A 27,746-nucleotide genomic window follows, 5' to 3' on the forward strand; every position below is an offset into this window, starting at 1 on the left:
GCTTCTAGCAATGGAAAACAATATGAATCGTATGTTTCGTATCGTATTATCTGACAACACTGTCCTTCCGTCCTATCATTTGTCATATCTGCTATTTCGTTTATAAAAATTAAAATGTCTTAATGGAAATGCTTTGTGTGTTTGGTGCTTGTTTTCTGAGTAATATTGACAGTATTCAGTACTTAATATTGTTAATACATTAAATGACAAAGTATCGACGTCTTATTACATATTTCTAGTCACAGTTGGTGATTTGTTACGATAATTCATTTTGAAATTGCTCTAACCTCAGTTTTTGGTACAGTTTTTTCGAAATGGCGCTAAAAATGTGGATTGTGGATGTTTTTAACGTTGATGAAGATAACCAAACACTACCAAAATATAACAGAAAAGTGAAATTGAGGGCGGACTATGATCCTCAAGGAATTAGCATAAGAATTTTAGACATTGACGAGTGTAACCAGCTTCTCGAGTTCCCCGTAGATTCAAGTACAGAATGTTGTCGTGTGGGCTCTTCTTCTTATATATTTACTATTGACAATGATACATTATTAGTGAAATTTAGTAATAAAGATGAAGCTAGACAGTTCACAGTAGCAATAACAAAAGTTAAATCTGGTAAGGATGCCTCTGTATTTTCTGTTCGAACTGAAGATTCTTCAGCAACCCAGTACTTCCAGTTTTATGGATATCTTTCTCAACAACAAAATATGCTTCAAGATTTTGTGAGAACTTACACTTATCAAAGAGCAATATTATGTAATTTAGATGATTTCAAAGACAAAATAGTGTTAGACGTAGGAGCAGGATCAGGCATTTTATCATTTTTTGCCGCACAGGCAGGAGCTAAACGAATTTATGCTGTAGAAGCTTCAACAATGGCACATTATGCGCAAAAGTTAGTTGAAGCCAATCATCTATCCAGTTCTATCAAGGTTATTCCAGGTAAAATAGAAGAAATTGAATTACCTGAAAAAGTGGATATCATAATATCTGAACCAATGGGTTATATGCTGTACAATGAGCGAATGTTGGAGTCTTATTTGAATGCCAAAAGATGGCTTGTTCCTGGAGGTAAAATGTATCCTTCCAGAGGTGACTTACATATAGCTCCTTTTACAGATGATGCTCTGTATATGGAGCAATATAGCAAAGCAAATTTCTGGTTCCAAACTTGTTTTCATGGAGTTAATTTATCAGCCCTTCAAAACTGTGCTGTGAAAGAATATTTCAGACAACCTATTGTAGACACCTTTGACGTTAGAATTTGTATGAGTAAATCTCTAAGGCATGTTGTAGACTTTTTGGAAGCAGAAGAAACTGATCTTCACACAATCGATGTACCATTAGAATTTCATATTTTAGAGTCTGGTACATGTCACGGGCTAGCATTTTGGTTTGATGTTGCATTTACTGGATCCCAGCAAACAATTTGGTTGAGTACAGCACCTACAGAACCTTTGACCCATTGGTATCAGGTGAGATGTTTGTTAGAGCAGCCACTTTTGTTGAAACAGGGACAAGTATTGACAGGCAGGGTACTGCTTTTAGCAAATAAAAGACAAAGTTATGATGTTACAATTGAGTTGAATGTGGAAGGTACTACCCAGACTTCAAAAAATACTTTGGATTTGAAGAATCCCTACTTTAGGTATACTGGAGCACCAGTACAACCACCTCCAGGTAAATAACACCTTTTTATTTTGTAATATAATAATCTTTTGTTTTTACAAACTGAAAATGAATCTACTGCTATTTGTTTTTCTGTTTAATTCACTTTTTATTTTTATGTTGAAATAATTAATAAAAAAATAAAACAAAAAATACTAAGAATAAGTAACTTTCTACATATGTGTTTCTCCTGTTTCTTTTTTATATGATTATAAACAAATATTTGTATTTTCAGTAATTGTGTTGAGCTAATGAATGAAATAAATGAGTTTGATACTCAAGCTATAGGTAGATGCACATTTATATATTTAAGAGAAGAATAAATACAAACTGATCTTGAACACGGGAGATACTGTTTACTGAGAATTGTGAAGAATTATTCATAGTGCCAACTTAATTTTATCCTTGTGCATTCACTGTTACTATATAGGGGGGTTGCGAAATGTTTTTTTTCTTATTGACATTTGTGTCTGCTTATGGTGGGCACTGCCATGTGATTGGTCGAATTCATTGTTCAAATGATATTGAATAAGTGAACAGTAAGCAGTATACATTAATTCAGATAAAATCCATGAATAATATAAGTTGGGAAAGAAAAAGTTGGATTTTAATGAAGTCAAAATGAACAAAACTAATGTGGGAAGTTTTCATTGAGTTGCATAGAGCTAAATATTGGTATAAGTGTTCAATACATTGTAATGAATAAAATATTGAAAGTCCCTACTGATTCTATTAATGGTAATTTATTGAAGGTTAAAAATATCGGTTTTTTATTTTTCTTGTTAATGTTACATGTTTCCTACAAACATTTCAAACTTTGAAAATATGAATGTGCACTCCTACGTGGTCTATATACATAATCGGCTTTGCAATTTGAGTAAAAATAAGGACCTCATCTTTGAATGTCATGATTATTATTTCCCTCAAGAGGTTATGGCAACATGGTTCTAAACTCTTTCAACTTTGAGTTGATACATGATAGGTGTAACAGTTCTCACCATTCTTTATAGATTGTTGAAGCAGCTTTATTGTTCCCTTTTACTGGAAAGGAATAATTCATCAAGACCTAGGGTAGCCTCACGTTAATAAACAATATTCTATAATCTGACTAGTTGCACCAGTATGTTCATCAGGTCACCAATTTACAAATGTGTTCATCAATGAACACTATGCTGCACTGTTTTGCTATCAAACCGTTGGAAGCATTTGGCTCTGAGTTACATTATGCCATAGGGAAATAGCATAAGCATAGCAAAAAGAATAACTCGTGTAATATTGGAAATACATTACATCAAAATAAAAAAATTAAAAAATCCATTGAACCCAATAAAAAGTCAAATTCGATACAAACTCAACAAAGAAATTCTGTAGGCTCACAGACGCTGATCCCCCCCTCCCCCTACCTAACAGCAGCAACCTCATTCTCCTAAGGGGCATTATTTATATAGAAAAATTGGCGTACCTCAACAAACAGTTGTAGTCAACGTAGAAGACATCAGTAATGTAGTCTCTCATGTTGGCATCTTTGCCGTCGTGAGATATATTGATAACATTTACCAATTATTCATCTCATGAAAATCCAATGTCAAAACAAATACTAATAATAATAATATAAGTTTATTCAATAATAAACAAATTAATAATAACCTTGAGAAGTGAAACTTGTGCCAAGGTAAGTCATAAAAACAGATACATCTTTATAAATACAATCTCAAATATATTCATATACAAAGTATATGAACATATGTGAAAAAAAAAACAAATGAATACATATGTGAAAAAAGAAAATAACAAATGAATATATAAATTTAAAATATGTGCTTAATAACAATATATAAATTAAATAAAATTATTCAGAAATGTAGTGGATGCAATGTATATTATTATTTATTGAAATTCATTATATCATGGAAATAAATTCATGAAGTCCCTATTATCCATTTTTTTTATTTTTATATAAAAAAAATTTTGAATTTTTTATATAATGAGGCAGCTTTTCAAATATATAAGGAATTATATAGATGTAATTGTTTTGTTATATCGTTTTTTTCACTCTATTTTTTAAAGAATATGTTAATTTATTTCTTGTATCATATTCATGATTATTATATTGAACATTTGATTTATTTTTATACGTATAAATCAAAAGATTATAAAAATATAATTGACATATGTCCATTTTTTTAAATAATTTTGGAAAGGCGTGTACTTGAAAAATCATATTTTTTATTATAGATTATTTTTGGAAAGAATATTTGAATAACCTCAAGTTCAGTCAAGTTCTACTCACTCCGCCGCAGCCTAATATTCCATATTGCTGTTGTGATTGAACCAGCGCAAAATAAAGTAAATTCAAATTATCCCATCTCAAATGTTTGTCAATCATTATGTCCAAGTACTTGATACAGTCAGCCTCGAAGATTTTGATACTCTCACTAATTTTGAGTGGACCAAATTTTGGTGAAAAATTTTGGCAAGAACTGAAAGTCAAATATTTGTTTTTTTCAAAATGTATCGTTGATGAATTACTATCAAACCATTTCTTGATATTTTTGAAATCTGCTTCTACACTTACTTCTAAATTACAGCAGCTATTAGTGGTATATGAAATCACCGTATCATCTGCAAAAGATTGAATTTTCCTTCAGTTTGCATATAAAAATAAATTATTGATGTAAATATTGAACAATATCTGACCCAAAATAGAACCTTGAGGAATACCATAGGTAATTTTTTGTTTTGTCAATGTAAATAATTTTCCATTAGATAAAATCGGAGATGTAGTTTGCTACTAAGAAGTCAAATAAGCTGTTTCTAGACAGAGTTGATCACTCGTTCTATAAAAAGATAAATCTTCAGGGGATGTTTTTTGCTACTTGGGAATCATCAGACTTATTCATTTCTTACACAGTAGTCTCAATCTTGTTCCCTGTATTAGTTTATACAGATCCTTCATTGGATGTTTCTCATATTCTTGTGGGTATTCTTTGGGTTTTCCATAAATTGTTTGTCTCCTGTGATATGCCTCACAATCACATGAAACGCATTGAGATGTTTCTGCCCCTGTGTTGCTCTGCCTACAGTTATAGAGCACTATTTTGTTCATTTCACTAAATGGACAATGTCCAATGAGTAGTATTTTGTGCATGAGTAGAATTTTGGGTATTTTCTCAGCACTCTTTGATTCTTATTGACCCATTTCCTGATCTGGTCCCTACGACAAATTTTGCTCCCTCCACAACTGGTTTCTCGTTGCCTGAGATTCCTCAGTGTCTAGGTACTCAGTATTAGATATGTCACTATCGATGTTCAAAAATTTTTAAAAATGAACTCTAAAATGTTATTAGTGGACTGACCCGTTACTCGACCGTTACACCAGACCAGGGGTCTCCAAACTACGGCCCGCGTGTCATCAATCCGGCCCGCGACAGCCAATGATTTACTGTCATCAATCTGGCCCGCGACAGCCAATGATTACCTAATTGTTGTTACTATTGCTGTGATAAGTTGAAGAAGAAAACACAGAATGATAATTACTCGGTTTTATTTACTTGCAAGGTAAAACTTAACAACAGAAATGATGCCAAAGAAAACTTAACTCAAGTATCTAAGTTTAAGCATATTAATAAGTAACACATAATTGAAATGAATCACAGTAAAACAAAAACACTAATGAGATTTATGTAATTGTGATTTTCCACCGACAATACTTTGTAGTTGTGGATCAATTTTACTTGTACCAATTATCAAAAGAGATTTAAGATGCTCATCGGTTAATTGAGATATGTAAACATCTTGGAAAACGTTTTCTCACACAAGTAAGTAGTACCAAAAACAGAAAACAAGCCACGAGCAAATTATCAAATTGTTCCAGTGGAAGACTCTTAAAAAATTCCAACGAAGATGAATTTTGATATTTGTTCTTAAGCATATCACTGCACCGTAAATCAATAATTTCCATTTGGACTTCCGGAGCCAGGGTTTCAATGTCAGAATCAAAAGGATTTTGAAATGTCTTAATTTCATTCACAATGACATCAAAATCTGAAAAACAAGTATCAAAATTTATTTTCAAAGCACTCAAAGTTTCGATTGCAAAATTGACAGGAAATTCAGTCTTTGTAGTGTGGCTGAATATTTCACATGTTTCAAAATGTGTGAAACATTTTTTACGTAATTGCGATTGAAATAGTATTATTTTCTGCCTGAAGGATTTGATATTGGTGTATAAATCAGGGAGAAGCTGATTTTCTCCTTACAATCTCAAATTCAGTTCGTTCATATGATTTGTCAAATCGACATAGAAGGCTAACTTCCACATCCATTCACTATTTTCTAAATCGGCAAAAGGGCGCTGCTTCTCATTTAAAAAAATTTCGATCTCTGCTCGAAGTTCAAAAAAGCGCAACTAAGCCAGCGTACGGCAGTATGATATGGTAAATCATTTTCTCCAATCTGTTGAATAAACTCGCGGAATTGTCGGTGATTCTGCCCAGTGGATCTGATGAAGTTAACAACTGATATGACTGGTTTTAGAACTTCAGACATATCCAAACATTTTCCGCACAAGGACTGTTGATGAATGATACAATGTAAGACTAATGGTTTTGAACCACCATCATTTTCTACAGCCTTTGACATAAGTGCAACCTCTCCTTTATTTTTACCATACATAGTTTTGCCTCCATCAGTTGTTATAGATGTCAAATTTCTCCATCGAAGGTTCTTTTTATTAATGGCATTTTCAACTCCCTTAAGAATATCTGCCCCAGTTGTCGTGCCGTGAATACTATCAATATCAAGAAGTTCTTCATACACTTCATAGCTTTTACCTACTCCGCGAATAAAAATCAACACAGGAGCAGTATCTGACACATCCGTTGACTCATCCAATGCTAGAGAAAACCACTCATGATGTCCATTTTTGTCAGACAATTGAGATGATATATTTTCTGCGATGTCTTGCACCCTCCGAGCCACGGTGTTAGCTGACAAACTGACACTTTTAAATAAATTTACCTTTTCGGGGCATATTTCTTCGCCTACTGCAATCAAGCATTCTTTTATCATTTCTCCATCGGTGAATGGTTTGCCACGTTTTCCGATTTCAAGAGCCACACGAAAGCTGGTGCGAGTTGCAGACTCTTGTTCAGTATTCGCTTTGGTAAACAAAGATTGCTGCGATTTGAGTCCACGTTTTAAAGCTTCAAATTTTTCCTTCCGCAAACTTCCTGTATACTTGGAGTAACTTTGAAGATGTTTCGATTCATAGTGTCGTTTAATGTTATAGTCTTTGAGAACAGCTATGGTTTTATTACAAATTAAACATAGCGCCTTATTACTGGACTCAATCACAAAATACTGAAAGTTCCATTTTTCTTGGAACATTCTGCATTCACTGTCGATTTTTCGCTTCTTTTCCATACTAACAAATCACACATAAAAACAATAAGCAAATCAAAATACTTTTATTGACGGGTGTTACCTTATTTCACAATAGACAGTTTCGCTTCCTTCGCCTTTCCTACGCAGACTAACTCGCAGTTGCGCCGCTAGCCTTTTTATATGCAATTATTACTGCCATCTCGAGGTGATCGGAATACACTAGCTAGAACCAGAACTTTCTCGAACCAACGCGGTAATTCCAAATATTTATTTACGCCTAATGCCACCTAGCGGGTAGCAGAAAAAGATAGTACATAGTACCACTACTCGCCACTAGATGTCGTTAAGTGTCATAATACACAATAATAATTGAAATGCAAAAAAAGCGTAAGTTTGCTTAGGTCACGCACTTTGCGACTATTCTAGTCTAGAAATATAGTTAAGGGCAGAAATTGGCCCTTGGAACAAACTGAAAAAATCATTATGGTCCGAAGGCTTCAAAGTTTGGAGACCCCTGCACTAGACTATAATTATTATATACAACAGTGGCACCTTACTGGCACCTTCAAGTCACTCACAAATACTGGAAAAACATCAGATAAAATCAAAAGACTACTAAATAAACAAAATATTAACATAGCATATAACACTGGTAACAGCTTGGGTAGACATGTAAAGAACAACAAGTCACACATGACAAGGATAACAGGTCAAGTTTTGAACTGAAGAAGACCAATTCCACCTATGCGTGCCACCGTTTAGAGAACAATCACGATTTCAACACTTTTACGACATATTCCAGACAGAAAATCAAAGACATAAATTTAACCTGCTGGAGTCTCTGAAAACTAATAAGGGCAAACATTCAAATTTCCTATTGAACGACCAACAAGAGGTTAATGACTCCATTTATAAACCTTTTTTTTTTCATAATGCCAATAATTATTCATATTCATAATTCACCCGCTGAGATTGTAATTCTACCTATTATCTCATTTACCATTAACCAATTGAGTGAGATTACTATAACTGTTGCAGTCCAGTGTAAACTATTACTACTGATGAAGTTAAGGTGCTAGCAAAACGTGTCTAGAATAAAAAAATATAAAAATTATTTAATTATTACTATGAGTAATCAATAAGTGTTGCTTTTAGAGTGTTCAAAATTTTCAAATTTTCATCAATATTAATTTGCAGGTATATACAAAGTTTATATAATTTTACATTGTGGTCTATTATGTGCTGAATCAAATTTGTATTATAAATCATGCACTGATATTAAGTAATAAATATTACTTGAGTCTTATCCCAACACCAAACCGTTATTTTAACACCTCAATACGTGTTTCGATCACCAAGTGATCATTTTCAAGAGATCATCTTCAAGATGAAAATTGAACTAAATATATCTACAATGTTGTCATTATTTATATCATAGATACCTCTTCTAGGTACCTGCGTCTTAAGTGTCTTAAATTAATTTCACAGTGTTGCCTCATCTACTAGTCTTAAATTATTTTACAATGTATCCTTATGTAATAGTCAGGTAAATCTGATGATTAAAATATTATTTCAACAAGCTGTATACACTATTAGGTATTGGTCCACCATCATTATTCATAATATTATTATATTTACTTATCATCTACATGCCTGTTGTTGTTAACTTGTCTAACTAATCTTAATGAACTAAAGTCTATGTAATGGTTTTGTTGCAAAATATGATGGGTGACTGCTGATTTTTCTGGTCTTCCATATTTTAGATATCCTTATATTTTATTTTAATAGATCTTTTTGTCTGTCCATAATATTTTGCATCGAAATTAAATGTGAGGACTGCGATGCAAAATATTATGGACAGATAAAAAGATCTATTGAAATAAGATATAAGGAACACTTAGCACACAAAAATATGGAAGACCAGAAAAATCAGCAGTCGCCATCATATTTTGCAACAAAACCATTCCACAGACTTTAGTTCATTAAGATTAATTAGACAAGTTAACAACAACAGGTATCTAGATGCCTATGAGAGTGTAGAAAAGAAAGTAAACATAATAATATTATGAAAAACAATAGTGGACCAATACCTAATACTATACTATACTATACTATACTATATAGCTTGTTGAAATAATATTTTATTTATCAGATTTACCTGACATAAGGACACTGTGGCGTACTTTTAAAAAAATGAAATTTCATTAAAAGAAATTATCAACATCAATTTCATCTACGTCACAACCAAGGCGTGGATTTGAATTCGTGAGATCTGGTTGAAAAAATTAAGATGTTCTTTATTTTATCAAACATCACCGACCCTTTTCTCTGCTTGATGTTTGTTTACTGAAGCCTAGCACCGTTGCTTCAATTATCCTCTGTCCGCCTGCACGCCATTTCAATTGAACTATCGAAATGTATATACAGGTTGTCCCAGTCTCTCATTAATGAAACGTGAAACATTGTGAAATAAATTTAAGACTACTAGATACATTGTGGAAATCAATCAATTTAAGGATAACATTATACATATATTTAATTTAATCTTCCTCTTGAAGATGATCACTTGGTCATCGAAACACGTGTCGAGGTGTTAAAATAATGGTTTGGTGTTAGGATAAAACTCCAGTAATATTCATTACTACACCACAAGTTCCAAACAATGCATCACAAGTATTTTTCAGGTGTTGCCAATGTATCGCCAAGTGAAAGTTATTGGAGCCAATTGGATGCCCAAGGAGTTCGCAATGCTGTTAACATGGTGAACGGTATGTCAGTAAATGGTCTGGGAGAAGTTTCAATGGATACCACTCAGACGTTGTTGAACAATAATCTAATGGCTAGTAATCTTATTGCCTTAGTAGATTCTCAGCATATGGGAGGTGAGTTTTCCATGCCATATGTCTTATCAGGAATAAACTGTACTTAAATTTCGAGTTGAGAAGATGAGCCTACTGCAAGAAATGTTTCCAGCCAGTAATATTGTCCAAAGGATAGCCAATACAATGTTTCCTCTTTCTATCTTAAAAACCTTAGTCAGAACCAGTTATTCTGTTTTAGAGTAAACAATAACAATTGTTACTATTAAGTTCAAAGTATAAAGTAGTCTGAAAAGTAATAAACGGCTTTATTCAACATATATGTAGTCTTGGCACTTGTATTATGGAATAGTAAAAGGTTTAGAAATAAACATTATACTTTCAGAAGTCGATCAAACTAAAACTGTTTTTATAAAGTATTAGATTACTTCTTTCAAATTATTGGTAATAAGATCACTCGTTTACGAGTGTTTTAGGTTACATAAAGTGGATATTCATTGATTGATTTCAACCAAATTCTGTTTAAAGATGAAATAGGCAAACTAGAAGAAAATTAGAAGTAAAGCCAAAATGTGAATCAATTATCAATACACATTTCTTAGGAATGGTTTTTGTTTGCATAGTTATGAAAAAAATAGAAGAGTTGATAATTATTTATAAATTGAATTGAACAGAAATTTTTTTAAATAATTTCCTGAGTTAATGCTGTAACCTATGAAGGTTATACAGAGAAGAAAATTAAGGAGAAAAATCAGTAGTATCAATAACATACATATTTCTCTACCACTGAGAAATACTTGAATTGAAAAAAAAACTACTACTTTTTTAATAGAGCAGCTGTCAGAGATATGAATTATCAATATATTGACAATGTAACAATCATATTCTTCATTAAACCAAGATCGCATTCACCTAAATTGAATTTCAAGTAATCTTCATTAAACTGGTAAAACCATAGATATGTTTTACTTTATTTTTAAGAACCCAAAACATTACTCTGCAAAAAATATACTTAGATTCTAGAAAGAAAGACAAAAGTATAACATGACCTGTAAAAAATAAAAGCCAATACCACAGTGTGATGCTAGCTTTTAAGAAATGTTCGTTGATACCTCATTCTTATATGCCTAATAACTGATAATTTTTTTATTGAGTAGGTAATCGAAAATAATTATTTTAAAATAATTTGTGTTGATATAATTAGATCAAAATTCATATTTTAAATATTAGAATTTGAAATAAAACAAACAACTGAATATTTCATACATTGCTATAGAGAATTGAAAAACATTCAGCAGCAAAAACAATGTAAATGCCATCTCTATTTTTACTGCAGCAACTTTATTATGACTTGTGAATTACTTTAGCTTTAGCAAAGGCCTTATGGAATCGTATACAGTCGTTGGTTCTTATTTTCTTTGTCAAACCATCCAAGTGCTATATAATAATTTCCTATGTGAAGAAGAATCTTTTTGCCTGAAACCTTTGCTGGATGTTCAAAAATATGAGTGGTAGTGTTTCGATTTCTGGTGAGCAACTTTCAGGGGATTTGTTGGCATTCGTGAATCTACTCACAATAGTTTTATCGACTGGAAATGTAGGGTAGTGTTAGACCACAATATCATGAAAAATTTCAGTAGTTTCTCTTGGCTGAAGTTAGTCAGTACTATCATAAGCTAGATTAAGCTTCAAAAAAGAATATTCTCTAGAATGGGCTCATTCTGGCTAATTTAGATTTTTATTGAAATTTATATATTATAAAAGTGAATCATCTCCCAAGTATCCCACAACATTTTCCGGTTTTTATGTCAATTAACTGAGCAAGAGCAATTGAAAATGTGAGATCGCCCGCGATACATTTTGACTTCACACCAGGCAACGAGCTTCGAGCGGTGGCAACCGGGCCTGTAGTTGGAGATTATGAATCGCTGCCATCGCCGCCAGCACTCCCTTGTCGCAGAGTCGACTGATGTGACGTCAAGCTTGACCACATTCAACTATTAATGTGAGGGGGAAGATAAAGAGTGAAATTTCAGATTTTTTGCAGATGTACTATTTGAAACATAAACTTTCAGATAATGAAATAAAAAAAATGGTTAAATGAGCCCATTGTCTGAGATCAAAAGTGTCTGAAGACTGCACCGAGGAGAGATACATATGTACAAGAAAATAAATATTTCAAAATAAAAATTCGAAAAATGTATCTCTCCGAACTACCTTCACAGTAGGCTCTGGTTAATGCCTGCCGGAAAACAACTACTTTCCCGGATAATACCTCGCTGGATATTGAATTACCTAGATCTGACAGACATATATGCAAGATACCTCGTATAGGTTGGTCTCGCAGATGTTTCTCGTTCCTCAGCAGCAGGATCATGCTGGAATAATTCGAGCAAATCACCTACAGACTGGTTTCGAGGTATTATCTCTCATTTGTGCAGGGCAGATCCGACCCAGATAGCAAAGTGTCTGAGATTCGATAATTACAACGCGGCTCCGCTGCATATATGAAACCTTCGTCTAAGAGAAAGATTGTTAACTGGTAACAACTTCATCTCATGCCTCATCCCCTCAGCGGGGAAGAAACATCCCGTATATCAATTCTCTAACAAATAATAACGTGTCTGAGGACTGTATTGAGGAGAAACACATACGTACAAATACCTACAAAGTGGGTTCTGGGAAATGCCTGCCGGAAAACGACTACTTCCCTTGCTAATATCACGCTGGATATTAAATATATGCAAGATACCTCACAGAGGTAAGTCCTGGGAATGTTTCTCGTTATTCCAGCAGGCATTTACTAGAACCTACTGTGAAGGTAATTGGGAGAGATAAATGTTTGAAAATTTTATTTCAAAATATTTATTTTCTTGTACGTATGTATCTCTCCTCGATATAGTCTCCAGACACGTTTTAATCTCTGTTAGAGTATTGGTACATGGGATATTTATTTCCCGATTGGAGCTTTGTTCACGAGATGGAGCTGTTACGGCATGGTATTAGCCTGGAAAGTACGTACTTTCCGGCAGGAATTTACCAGAACCTGCTGCTGTGTAGGTAGTTGGAAGAGATGAATGTTTCAAAATTTTATTTTGGAAAATTAATTTTTTTGCTCTACAATTATTTCAAAATGAGAATAAACACCATGATTAGAGCATTCTTACATCAAGTTTTAGGGGTAATGCATCTTCATAAACCCTTATATAGATTTGTTGTATAGAAATTGTATCGTTTCTTCGTTTTTATTTTAGTATTTAATTTTTGGAAATCTTCAATCTTAACATTTATATTCGAGATGGTAAACACATCATTCACATTTTTTATCCAAATTCGTGGGAAGTTATTCAATTTATTCACTACCTCACTACCATTGCAAATCTGATCACAAAATTTGCCATAAAAGCTGAAAGTTTTCTATGAAATAAGTTAATAATGAAAAAACAATTCTGCTCCTTACAAATTTCTGTGAGCTAGATGTATTTATTCTTCATGGACTTCATCATGTATCCACTGCTGTTAATGGATCATTTAGGAATTCAAGAATTTTTTGAATCGGCAGTTGAGTTCAAAAATGTAAGTCTCAGTGTATATACGCTAATTTCTCAAAGGTCATGCAAATCTAACAAAAAAATTGATAGATGAACTCAAATCATTTAATAGAGCAATGCAGAAAAGCACAAAAAGGATACTATTAGTAAAAATGAAGAGGAATTGATGCGTATTTTTAAGAGGTAGTAAAAATGCTTTCAATGCTCGAGATCATGGTAGTAGATTTTAGGTAACAACAAAAATATGAACATGCCACTTTCAACATTTATTTGAGATATCAAAAAATACATATGAGAAACATTTCACGCAAGTTTGGAATACATATGACTATTTGAAATCATATGATAATGTCTTGGACTTGTAAAATCCAACTCTTTTCGCAATCACCCCAATATGATGATTTCGTCTTGCATGAGTTTATAAACTTAATGCAGAGTAAGACATACTATAGTATTGAAAAACTCTAGCACCACATCATTCAATGATATGCTCTATGTGAACTCCACAAAAGACGCATCCATGCTTGATCGAATTCCGCAAAATTTTTGTAAATAAAATGACTGTCACAAATGTTCTGTGATTCCAAATATGTTTTGTGATTCCATGATTCATCCGTATCCACTGTCATCTTTATATTGGTTATAAATATGGATGCCTGAAATAATGTATTTCAACTTTTTCAAGCAAGTCTCAAGACTAACCTCTCTGAGGTATCTGGCATAAACGTCTGTCGGATATAATTCAATATCCAACGTGGTATCTGTCGGGGAAGTAGTTTTTTCCGGTAAATACCAGAACCTATGGTTTAGGTAGTTGGGAGAGATGACGTTTCGAAATATTTTTTTTTTCTATGTATGTATCTCTCCCCGTTCCATTTTTTATGATTTTGATTTCTAACAAAAGTATTGCAACATGGGATGTTTCTTCTCCGTTTGGGGCTTTGTTCACGAGATGGAGCTGTTACTAGTTAACAGTTTTTCTCCCAGATGGTTTCATATATGCAGTCTTGTTAAAATTAATCGAGCCCCAGGCACATTGTTGTTTGGGTAGGATCTTTCTTAATACCTCGAAACCGGTTTATAGGTGATCTACTTGATTCATTTCAGTGTGGTCCTGCTACTGGATGAACGAGGAACATCTGTAAGATTAACTTCTGCTAAGTATCTTGATATAATCCAATTTTTTTTTTTAATTATATTGTTTTTGAAAACAATCAGTTTCCATAGAAAGTAAAAATAGTATAAGTGTTCACACAATTTTAGAAATTGTGGAATACAGGAAGGTTACCACAAACTTATCAGGAAAATGAGGATATGTGAGCCCAGGGGTCGAACCGGGTTCAAAATTTTCGGAAAATTCCGATATTTCGGTAAAGGTCCGAAATTACCGTATATTTTTGACATCATCCGAAAATTACGAAAATCTATTCGGCGTAAATTTTTACTATGTGCTTATTAAATTCCATAACATTACCAATAATAATTTATCAACTGGGTATGTTTGTTGAATGGACTGGAATAATATTTTTTATATTCCCGCCAAATATCGTGGCTCTAGTGCAAGAAACTTTACAGCCTTTACTGGAGCATTTCAGGCCTCCAGACCTATGATTCATATCATATACGATGAGCTTCATCGTCTAGCGTCTTTACTTACTGCAATAATATGTAAGCTAGAATCGATTAAGAATGTTGGCATCTGCAATGATATTTTATTGCCTACCCATCTCCTTTCAGCAAATAAAATAATTTTGAACAATGATGTGATGAGTGAAATGTATGCATTAAAAGAGGATGTTCGGCTGAGTTTCCTAACAAAAGCCCAAGAGCACATCAAAGTAGCATGTGCCCATATAATCAAAAAAAGTTCTATGAGCAATAATTTCCTCCAGTCATGTTGATGTCTTCAGCCAGAACAGCGAAAGAAATCAGTTAGCGTGGGTCGAATCGCAACACTAGCTCGTGCGTTGCCGTTACAAGTTGATGTCGGACTTGTGCAAGATGAATGGCGATTCTTACAACTAGAAGAAGATGCTGTGCGGTTGGACAAAACTAACTCAAGAATCGATGACTACTGGCATCAATTTCTTCTCCTAAAAACGGAGAGTTCCTAATGTCACTAAGGTCGTTAAAGCTGTTCTTTCTTTGCCCCATCGAAATGCCGAAGTAGAAAGAGGGTTTTTAGCTTCTGGTAAATACCTAACAGATGACAAATCAATGTGTGAGCGAACCTTAGACGCTGCCATGACAGTGAAAAGCAGAGCTGGTGCCAAGTTGCAAGCAATTGGCTAATTTGGCGCGACATGCCTGTAACTCATACAAATCACATCTCGAAGAGGAAAAAAGAAGAAAGAGTAGGAAAAACAGCGAAGAGAAGAACGTTTTCTGAGGAAAAAAGAATCGGAGACGGTGAAATTGGAAATCGCCACTAAGATGAGTGGTTTGAAAACTGGAGAGGAAGAAATAAAGGAGTTGAAGAAGAACCAAGCTGCAAAAAGGAAGATAGAAGACAAATTATTTGAGGAGGCAAAAAGCAACTAGAAACGGCATTAAAAACACATTCCCTAATTAAGGTTGCTATAGCCGCCACCTTTCTGGAAGGGGCGACAAAGGCAAGTTCAGAGACAATGAATACAGCCAAAAAGCTTGATACCGTCGAAAACCAGGTTAGAACCAAATAGCACCAAGTAATAAGCACCAAGAAAGTGTAATCTCCGTCACTGTACTTTACCTAATTACAAATATTGTAAGTCTTCAAATAATGCCATTGTAATTTTTTTTACTGCCTATACATGCAACAGAAGCCGACTGCACTCTGTGTTTAGAGTTTGTGGGTTTCAGGCCAGTCTCAATGTGCAACATTTATAAATTTCCATATGTTGCACTTTTCGACTTTGTTTGAAACCCACAAATCCTCACCCCAGAATGTAGGAGATCCGGATTGTTAAAATCCAAAATTAAAGTATTATTACTGAAACATTATTTGTGACCAATACAACTGTTGCACTAGTAAGTATTCGGGAAATTGATTATTGCAATCTCCCAAATGTTTTGGGGATATACCACAAAGTCTTATGGGGATTTCATTAATTAATTTTTCAAATAATAGTGAATTTAAAACAGTTATAATGATGTTTTACATAGAAATCTGTCATTTTAAAAATCTCGATCTCCGACACTGAGAGCCCGTACCTACTCGTACGTAGATAGTGAGGAATTACAGTTTTCTCCGCCATTTTGCTTTTTCCATAAGTTAAACACTGAAAATGAAAATTTTTAAATTTTTTTGAGAGGAATCGCAGCTAAAACTCTGTGTTTAGCTTATGGAAAAATTCCCTATGAGGACTGTACTTCCTCACTATCTGCGCTGTCCAAAAATTCCGCAAATCCAGGTTCGCGTTACGAAATTTCCGAAAATTCAAGACCTTCAATTGGTTAGACCCCTGGTGAGCCTAATAACTATTAAACTATTTTCGTGTAACTTGTTCTTCTTTTGTCAGTGTGCTGGTGCCGAGATTGATATGGTCGTTCAGTGCTATAGAAATCATACCTTTTGCACATATCTGACAAAAATGTTGAAACCCACTACTCTAATTTCCATTTGGGCTCTATAGACCCTGAATTCACTGGGCTAGAAGTGAAATTGAAATGATAAAATGGGGTCTCGAAAACAGTCAGGGACATAAAAGAGGTTAAATGAATGCAAAGTTGCTTATTATGAAGCATATCAATCATGATATTAAAACATCTGAGGTAGCCCTCTTACTTCACCAGATATAGGAAAAACCAAATATTCAATTTTGTTTATTCATATATTGGGTTTAACACTGAATACATTTTCAAAAACTTTTTGCACTTTGTTATTGCAATGCGAATGCAATGAGTCTTTATTCTGCTTTCAAGTAAAGTAAATTTGTCCCCTGGCAGTCATGATATATTTTAAACAAAATTCAAAAGGATACAGCAGTATACATTGAAACACAATATTTTATAGATCATTTTATAGCACAGATACATGAAAATACATCGTGTATAATGGCTAAATGTGTTCGAAACAAAAATGTATCTCATATAATTCCTAACCTCAGTTTCATTAAACTGACAATTGACAGTCTATGGTTACATTCTAGGCGCAAAATTTCATTTGAACTTTCACTCAATAGTATTGTTTGTGTTTTTAAGGGTCTTCATCCCTGAAAAAAAAGAGTCAGAAACGATTTTTCTTATTCTGATTGAAAGATTGTATGAGTGTATAAAGGAAAAATAATAAAAAAAATATTTTTTGAATATTAGATGAATGAAAAGTATTCTCTCTATTATTTTTGGGCATTTTTCTTCAATTCCACCATCAAAACTAACGAATATTTTGGTGTTATTCCATTTCGGTATTGAAGCCTATCATTTTCTCAGTTAAACGACTTTCTCATTTTTCTTTTTAATGTTTCCTTTATTTTGTTATTAATTTAATAAGAATGTGTTATTTATACGAATTTGATTTCCTTGCATTATGCCTTTCGAAATGGGAAATATCAAATTTCATCAAAGTCAACTAATAAAGTTTTGCTTCAGCCGTTGACTAGTGAAAACTAATTATTACTTTTGAATCTGTAGTCAGAATAGTAGATGAATTTCTTTTAAATGACACGCCCGACAGGTAGCTCCTCCCACACGTCTGGTGAGGGAGAGAGAGAGTATCATAGAGCCATTGTAAAATATAGCACAGGGTCGGATTGAGAATAGGAAAAGATAAAAGTTATTCTGACCGAAGGAAAGATTGAAATATTAAAATTTCTACAATAACCAGATAGTTTTCAACTTACCTATCTGTATGTTTGCGTGTGTACACGTTTGTATCAAATCTTGCAAGTCTAATATCTGCCGATTGGCTTGAAATTTTACAGGTATTCATTACTAGGGACAAAACTTCATGATATTTTCATATTAAGAAATACTAAGATGGAGGCTCTAGAATGTTGGACGAATTTCGTTATTTTTGATTTTATTACAATCAAAATTGGTAGCAAAAACATTGTTGGATTTCATTTATTTTCAACAGTTGCATACACATCAGCGGAATTGAATTTTTCACGATTGGTATTGACTTATATTGTCTAACCCTTTATATGGAATCAGACATATTATTTAAACTGTGGACCTTTCCTGCAAAATATTATATTAAAATCATTCAATTTTAAAAATATATCTGGTAGTATGAATTAATTTTGAGGAAAAATATGAGTAATTTACCCCGGAGAGCCCTAGATGATTTATTTTTGAGGATCCGACTATGAATCATAAAATCTTTTCTGATACTTGATTTCTCAATTTTTTATTCATAAGTATCATCTGATTTGAATTGAAGGGGTTATATTTTTAGGAGTGATTAATTTTTTGGTAAAGAAAGTTTTTGGCTTTCAACTACTCCATCTGATACTCTTATCCCTTTTTTTTGTATCAGATGGAGTAGTAGAAAGCCAAAAACTTTCTTTCCCAAAATATCATCTGATTTTCTGAACACCCTGCTCATGTTTTCGAAAAAATAAATTTTGAACAGAACACAACTATAAATCACAAAATAACCCATAGCCATCTTTATGCTGCTATTTTTAATTCTTGAAATTTGATGAAAAACTCATTATCTTCAACCTCAAAATACCAGTTTTATATATAATTTCACAATTAATAACAGAATTCCAACAGAAAAATAACTATCTTCGAACCTTAAAGCCCGACCAGATATCACAAAAATAGTCCGCCCTCTTGAATTTCCGAAATTCAATAGAAAAAAATCACGCCTAGAGACTACAAAATACCAATTTTAAATCGAATCGGTCCATAATCACATTACTCGTCAGACAACTTGAAGCCGCCATCTTGAATTCATTAATTTTAACTAAAGATTCATAATGTGCGACCCCAAAAACCCCATTGTACCAAATATGATAACACAACTTGTCTGTCACCTTGAATTCATTAATTTTGACAATACATTTATACTCTACAAGCCCAAAAAAATCCACATACTAATTTCAAATCGATTCGTACCATAATCACATATCTCGTTCGATATCTTGGAACCGTCATCTTGAATTCGTTAAGTTTGACAAAAGATTCATAATCTCTGACCCCGAAAACTTCCTTATAGCAAGTCAAATCGGGCCCTAATCACAAATCTCGTCCGCATCTTGAATTTATCAATTTTGATAAAAGATTCATAATTTTCAAATAATCTGCAATTTTCGTGCAAACTTTGAGATCAACACGAAAACGAACATGTTTTAATCTAAAATGTAATTTGGAAGAACGAACACGTCGGCGAATAAAGTTCGGCCCTGGAATGCCCCGGCCTGGTCAAGTTAGAATTAGGGAGGAGTTTGTATTTATTTCATCGGGCGAAATCGCACTGCAATCTGGCGGTATACGTTTTCGTAACTAAAGGCTAAAGACACTTAATCACGTGATCATATGCTCTATTGATGACGGTAACTATATGATCGTAACCCTCAAGGTCTTTTTTTAAGAGTACAATCATTGTATAATCAAAAGCTTTCCAAGGTTATGTTTTTGCAGTATAAAAAATCACTTTCAAAGTTATAACTTCATAAATAATCATACATCTTTCCTTTGGCCTGATTTGTTCATCTCTCCCGTTAAAATTTGAACTTCAGGGTTTAACAAAGGCCTTATACTTGTGTTTCATTGATATTGAATGGACATATAAAAATGACAGAAATCTGAAAACAAAACCAGTGAAAAGTTCTAGAACAACAAAATTGTTAAGGCTTCTGCGAACAACATTTTCAGTGTCACTATTTTTATTCGGGTTTGAAGACCCTCGATTGTTGAAATTTTTTCAAGACTCATTGGAGATAAACTCAAGATATATGAACCTCCAAAGAAACTAGCCACTCGCGCCAGCGAAACGTCAGGAAGAAATTCCAAAAATCAACGGCCTTCAAACCTGAATAAAAATAGTGATACTGAATTCTAGAATGAGTATCAATTAGCTAAAACTACCTAACTGCTGAAAGCTTTCATGATATCATTTCATAACATCACATGCTATAATCACCTCATTCTCTCACACTAGATGCATCACAACCCAACATTCATCCAGGGTGTATATCCAGTACTGGACGAGGTCGGGTAGCAGCCAGCCCCACTTCAACTCATACAGCTCAACTTATTGGCGGTGCCATCTCACCATCTCTCTTCACCTCCCCAACACACCAACAGCAGCCTCTTGTCATGACGAACTATCCAGTCAGTACTAGCTTGATGATTGGGGATTATGTGAAACCCGGAAACGGTGTAACAATGCCGACGGTATATCGGCAGTAGTGTAGTTTTATTTATTTGGACGTGTGACTGAACTTTGATAATATGATTATTATTAGGTGCCGGATTTGAGGAAAGGCTGCAACTGTATCATTTGTCTCGCAATATTTTTTTTATTATTTTTTCAGATTGAAGTTATGAAAGATGTTTCAACTGAGTGATTGGGTTTCAAGATGAGATTGGAATTTTAATAGTTTTCGTATTGGTATCAATGTTCCACATTGATTAGTGTTACTTGATTTGTCTAATCATATTCTATTGTTTAAAAAGTGACACACACATTTCAGGAAAAAATATTTGAATGAAATTATATATGGCAGTGAATATTATTCCGATGTTTGACACATGCTGGTCATAAAGTTTCAACATAGGCATTTAAGCTATCCGTGAGACATGTTTGAAAATTTTATGATATGAGACAAAAAATATTTTCATTTAGAAGATATTCTTAGTTATAAATGAAATGAAAGTAGTCATTATACCTCACACAATTGTTTTTCAATAGCAGCGCCTATATTGAAATAAAATTAAATGTGTGGTAATTTATATGTTTACATTCATATTTTGATTTGATGAAAATTAATGTGAAATCTTAGCAGTGGTACCAAGTTAAAAAAAATTAATAACTGAATACACAAAGGGTAGTTATACAGGTTATATGTAAAACTTGAGTAGGCTTTTCTACGGAAAACAACTTAATGGTTACATATATTTACTAAGAGAGGCTAGCTCAACAGTAGAATATCAAGAGACTCAAATATTATGTATTTCAATTCTCTATGCTATTTATAACAAAGTATCAGCCATGTCTGCCAACTTATTTTTCCTTGAAAAAAAAAACGAATCGGGAATACTGTACAAGAAATTCCAGGATTTGCTTAGTAGCAAATGCATTGAATGAGGTACCACAGAACAACTTTTGGACAGTAAAAGTACTCTGTATTTGTGTATATCATAAGATATTAAATACTCTGAGATTTCTTTGAATTATTTGTCATTTCTCACAATGTGTACACATATTCAGTAATTCATTATGAAGTAGAGCTGATTAAACAATGGTTACTACTTTTTAATGCTAAGTGTATCCCCGAAGTTGATACAAATATTTGCCCAACATGGATTTAAACTTCATTCTATACCAATCTTACGAAATAGAAATATCTCTCATAATTTTTATTCAACAATCATTCAATATGTTCTCTCAATATTGTAACAGAATTTATTTTTATGGCTACCATATTATTTCAACCTAGTCATTTATACATGTATTCTACTTTTTTATATTCTGTACTAATAACGCTGCAGTAATGTGAAAAACTCAACAGATTAGTGTAAATTGAATAAAATGATAAGGTTTTTTTTAAATACTTGTTCACTGTTCGTTATACTGTTCTGTAGATCTCAATTTAGTGATACCGTAAGGAACGAGTGATTCCATGAATACTGGAAGGAGTTACTCCAAAATCGTAGTCACTTTTTTTTCAACCTTATGTACATTTTCCTTCTATTATAAGACTGATATATTTAATATCTTTGTTTACTTTGAACATTTTCAGAAGGCTTATCATGAAAAGGTAATTAGTTGAATCCATTTAACTTAGTTGAAGAACACAAATGAGCTCTTTTGAGCATGTTAAGTAGTCATAATCATTATTAATTTTAATATTAACGATTATTATTGACTGAATGCATCTTGATTCTCTGGTCAGTGAACTAGTGAATTATGTAATAACATCCATTACAATTGCAGCCTTTTTTTGTGTACATTCCGGCCTATAAATGAGGTTAGTTAGTTTAGTGAAGCTCAAGGACTTACCATACATGCTCGAACGGCATCTAATTAATTTTTTTTAGGTATCTCTATCTTCTCTATTTATGATTTTCTTTAGATTTTAGGTGTCACCAAACCCAATTTTAAATACTTCCAACAAACGTTAAAAAAGGGTGTAACAAATCATTACATTTTTTGAGTGAGGTAGATCAGACGACTTGAGTTTTAACCTATTAGTTGAATGAATCATATCGCAAATGTTTTATTAATATCTAGGCAAACTTTTCAGGAACAGAAATCACATGTGAATCGATGGTTTTAAAAATATACACTACAGGTGGAGTTATTTTAAGATCTAATAACATACATCGGAAGGAGAGTTTTTGTTCATTCATTTGGATATTTTGGTAAATGATTAAATGTTTTCAAAAACATTTTTTCTTGAGAACTTCTCAATGACATTTATTTAATTTTTGTTAGCTTCTTGTTCCTTATAGAAATTTAATGTTTTTTTTTTCTTTCTGTTAAGTCAATTTTCTGTTCTAGCGTCCTAAATGGCTTTGAAGGAAATGGGATGTTATCATAGGCCAAGAAAAGACATTGAGTTGAAAAATTAAAGTAAACTCTCGCTTGAAGTGTTGTGTTGAAGTCTGGCAGTGTTGAAGAGGGATTTAAGTAGTAGTTGAATCCCTCATTCAGTATCGAAGCCTTAATTTCGTGGTGGTAAATTGTAGATCACTAATGAAAGTTATAATAAAATTATCACAATCTAGATGAAGTGATGTGCATAATAAGGAAGAAATAGTTATAGATAAAAATTATTGTCTTATTATTTTTTGCAGCATCTTCCGTGAAAGCTAATACCTCATTTTTCACAACCTGAAAGTCGGTCAATTCTATCTCACTCTTATATTTCAATCAAAAGGGTCGTAAGGAGTTTGCTAACTTTTATTTATTTTTGAATTATTAAAGATGCTGTCACTATGATATTTATAAAAGAAATGGTGTCAGTGTAATTCAGCTTTTATTATGTTCACCTCTATTTGTATATATTATGGGTATTTTTTTGAGAATAGTGTATGGCAAATTATATTTTGTTTTTATTTGAAGACGATTTTCTTAGGAATATGTAAATTCATTGCCAAAATATAATGATTGATTGGTAAGGAGATAAAGTTAGTTCTTCCAAACTTTTTTCGACACTTTTATTAAGCGGGATTTTCCCTATAGTCGCCAGTGATTATGCTTAACCTTGCTGATAATTAGTTTGTATATTTGATGTGATGACGTGAACATTATTTTTAAGGGATTTTTATAAAATTTAAGATGACTCTTTGGCCTCTGGCTTGTTTCAGAACTTACTTGGAAATTTTACAGTAGTAGTCGTATTATTTTGCACTCCAATATTTTTTTTTTATTCTATGTCTTGCATCACTTTCATCAATTTGTAAAAATAGTAAAACTAGTCTTTTGTATCAATGTAAAAAATTTTTAATTAGCATTCCATTGAAATCTACTGAACATTTTATGCTAGCCTCGTGAATTTATTTATCAGTATGAAAAATATTAAACCAAATAGAGAATGGGATGCATTACTTTTGAATATTCCTGCAACACAGTATTAACATCAGTTCAGGATATTTGCCTTTTTTTGCTGTACAATAAGTTTTAGTTATTCGATTTTAATACAAACAAACCATCACTTCTGAATTTTATTAGGTAATAGGAATTATAATTTCTGTTCGTAAATTTTTAATGATATTGTGTGATGTCGATTTTATACCTATTCGATTCTGAAAAGAAAACTGACAATATTGTTTGTTTTATCATTTTGAATCAATTAGAATAACAATGTTTGTGCATATTTTGATTTTTGTGATTTGTGGAAAGTGTAGAACAATCTCTAGATAAATACAAAATACGTGTACTTCTGTTATTTCATTTTTCCTGTGGATAATAGTGGATATTTGCTTGATATAAATTCATATATCAAGGTAGTTACTGAGGATGCTGTGTATAAGATAAAAAAGACAAGTTATATTATACACCTATTGAAAGTTCTTCATTCAGCTTTTTTTCAGATTATGCAGATTGTAGAAGGTGAAAATTCCCAAAAATGCCAATAAAGAAACTCTGATTTTCTCCATAGTAAAAGACATTTGAGTAGATATGAAAACCTGAAAATAATCTGAATTATATCTTGTAGGTCACAAGGAAGGAGTCGCAGGAACAGAAGTTGTTATATAAATAAATGTGTTAAGTGTGGACCCAAACCATTGAAAACATTTTTCCCTCACCAGAACAAAAATACCTTCTTCTGACTGAATCTTACTCATGATACTAACTTGTTTAGCGAAACGTGCATAGAAAGGCAATTATATAGTTCAGGTGAGGAAAAAGTGTTTTCTTCCAATTAATTTTATGCCAGAGTTTTCAAATTCTACTAATCAAGACCTGAAATATGTTTTATGAAAAATAACAAATATAAATTGCAAAACCAGGTTAGATCACTAGTTTCACACTATATTTCATGCAAGTTTTTTCATTTTAGTGCCCAAATGTTGGAGCAACTTTGAGACGGCATTTTATGTCAATTGACATAAAATTTATCTTTTTTTTGTTTTTTGCATTAGGGAAAAATAACTAATTCTCTTTTATACAGGGTGTAACAGAATAAGTGTAAAACATTTAAGGTGATTCCTCATCAAAAAAAAATAGTATCTTTCATATGAAGAAACTTCATTGGAACATCCCTTGTTAAGATACAGGAGTTTCATAAAATTTGTATAACAATTTTTTTCACAAGCACTTAAAAAAGGTTCAATATTGAAATTAACCTGACGTTTTGTACTACCAAAAAGACACTTAGCTAGTGATTTATTTGGTTTACCCCATGGTTGTATAAAGGGGTATAAACGCAACCCGTAAAATTTATTTCCAATGTAACTTTTTGTCTTATTATTTGTTTACCATTCAAAAATGTATTTCTGATAGCCTGTTTCATTCTGAACAGGCTTGGTTTTTTCGCCCAAAATAAACCAGTTTGCAGCAAAAAATTATTTTAAGAACATATACAGAGATACATCGTCATAAATGTGAACTGGATTTATTGTTATATGTTATATAATAAACAAAACTAATTTATTAATAACAAAACACACAACATGTAGAAATCATAGTAAATGTTCAATATGTCTACCTTCAGACATTACGCATGCGTCTAGACTCGGCGCATTGAGCTACGTAGTCGCTTAAATATTCCTGGAGTTTCTCTGATTACCCTGCACGCATCGATGATGCGGTTTCTTAAGTCCTCTACATCGCGAACAGGAGTACGATAAACCAAATGCTGTAAATGGCCCCAGATAGAGAAATCGAGAGGATTGAGATCCGGGGATCGAGCGGGCCAGTTCTGTGGTCCTCCTCGACCTATTCACTGATTTGCATATGTTTCAGTTAAATGCTGACATGCTACTTGACTAAAATGGGCGGGAGCCCCATCATGCTTAAAAAACATTTCCCTTCTGACGCCCAAAGAAACTTCCTCCACCAGTACTGGATGCACTTCTCTTAAAAATTGAACGCATGCCTCACCATTTAATCGAGGAGGTAGAAAATAAGGCCCAATTGAATCATCCCCAATAACTCCAAGCCACACGTTAAGAGAAAACTGTTCTTGATGGTTAGTTTCGACAATAGCGTGAGGGTTTTCATCAGCCCATATGTGGTAATTATGAAAATTAATAATCTTGTCCCGAGAAAAACTACATTCGTCTGTGAATTCTATCGTCTTCAGAAAATCACAATTTTTTCTAATCATTTCCAGCATCCAATTGCAAAATTCAAGACGGTTCGGAAAGTCTCGCGATGCCTGTACTCGTTGCAGATGGTAAGGGTATATGAGTTGTTTCTTTAAAATTCGAAATACCGTCATATGATCAACATTTAGCTGGAAAGCAATCTTTCTAGTACTGGTAGTAGGTTGTTCTTCAATCAAATTAAGTACTGCTTCATCAAGCTGTGGTGTTTGTACTTCTCGATGGCGACCACAATCCTGCGTTCTTTTGTCGAATGAACCATATTCTCGTAATCGTTGATGAAGTCGAGCAAATATTCTATGTGAAGGATGCTGCCGTTGAGGATACATTTCAGCATATCTTCTAGAAGCTTCTAACCCATTCCCCTGCGACACATCGTAAACGTAATGCATATCAGCCATTTCCTCATTTGTGTATGCCATTTTAATAACAAATGAATTATTAAAGTAACAAATTAAGAACAGAACAACAACATACAATTAGTATTAATTCAATTTCGAAAATTCACAAACTGACAGCGTTATATCAATTTAATTGTCACTATCGCTAATAGCGACCTACTAGATAGATTACTTTCATATTTTCGCATTTATGACGATGTATCTCTGTAGTTCGTAAAATAATTTTTTGCTGCGAACTGGTTTATTTTGGGTAAAAAACCCAAGAGACATTTTTTGTTTAGAATGAAACAGGCTATCGGAAATATATTTTTGAATGGTAAACAAATAATAAGACAAAAAGTTACATTAGAAATAAATTTTAGGGGTTGCGTTTTCCACCCCTTACAACCATGGGATAAATCAAACAAATTTCTGGCTAAGTGTCTTTTTGGTAGTACAAAACTTGAGGTTAATTTCAATATTGTAACTTCTTTAGTGCTTGTGAAAAAAATTGTTATACAAATTTTATGTACCCCCTGTATCTTAACAATGAATGCTCCAATGATATTTCTTTATATGAAAGATCCTATTTTTATATGAAGAAAATTTATTTTACCTAAAAATGACTGAAAATAATAGTGAAAGCTCGTTTTACACACCCGTACTACACACCACACACCGAAAATAATGCATACAGCTTGAAAACAAAATGATATTTCATCTAATTCTGATAAAATGAAGAATGTGCTGATGGGGGTAAGCGATATATTATTACTTTACTAGTATACAGTCACATATAATCTTCTACAACCTGAAAAATAAACAAAGTTGAATTAATACAGAATCTGCTGAAGTGTAATAAAGAGCAAATTGAAAAGTTTTTGTTTGAAAAAAATACGTTTTTCCGTTAACCAGCTGTTGCACTCCTACGAACGACAACCCTCAGAATTTGAAACTTGTGCGAGCTAAGGACTAACGAGGTCTTACCTTTTAACGTGTGATTCCTAACACGG

The 27,746-nt window shown here is 32.9% G+C and overlaps 3 protein-coding genes across 5 annotated transcripts in view; 1 reads left to right on the top strand and 2 right to left on the bottom strand.

Moving 5' to 3' along the window:
* The window catches only part of LOC111505089 (uncharacterized), a 312,186-nt gene that overhangs the window by 71,884 nt on the left and 212,556 nt on the right, over positions 1-27,746 (bottom strand). The window lies entirely within an intron of this gene.
* Art4 (Arginine methyltransferase 4) lies at positions 76-24,462 on the top strand. Of its 2 annotated transcripts, none has more exons than XM_023159848.2 (3): positions 76-1,683; positions 9,741-9,938; positions 20,517-21,049. In XM_023159848.2, the coding sequence occupies exons 1-3, from the start codon at positions 315-317 to the stop codon at positions 20,765-20,767; spliced, it is 1,818 nt and encodes a 605-aa protein (XP_023015616.1). In that variant the 5' UTR covers positions 76-314; the 3' UTR covers positions 20,768-21,049. The 2 variants fall into 2 exon arrangements, with proteins under 2 accessions (XP_023015616.1, XP_023015617.1); XM_023159849.2 differs by lacking the exon at positions 20,517-21,049 and adding an exon at positions 23,082-24,462 and having other exon boundaries at positions 77-1,683.
* LOC111505092 (uncharacterized) overlaps positions 13,510-27,746 on the bottom strand; it is a 34,718-nt gene continuing 20,481 nt past the window's right edge. Inside the window, exon 5 of one of the 2 annotated variants that reach the window (XM_074179959.1) lies at positions 13,510-14,565. In XM_074179959.1, the coding sequence (XP_074036060.1) occupies positions 14,525-14,565 (41 nt within the window). In that variant the 3' untranslated portion in view covers positions 13,510-14,524. Of the gene's footprint in view, positions 14,566-23,868; positions 24,713-27,746 lie in introns of those variants that run through there. The other variant, XM_074179956.1, reaches the window with a different exon arrangement.

This window comes from Leptinotarsa decemlineata, unplaced genomic scaffold (genome assembly GCF_025532065.1).
Source record: "Leptinotarsa decemlineata unplaced genomic scaffold, Ldec_3_MD MMD2_tig00026282_RagTag_RagTag, whole genome shotgun sequence".
Classification (NCBI taxonomy): Eukaryota; Metazoa; Arthropoda; class Insecta; order Coleoptera; family Chrysomelidae; genus Leptinotarsa; species Leptinotarsa decemlineata.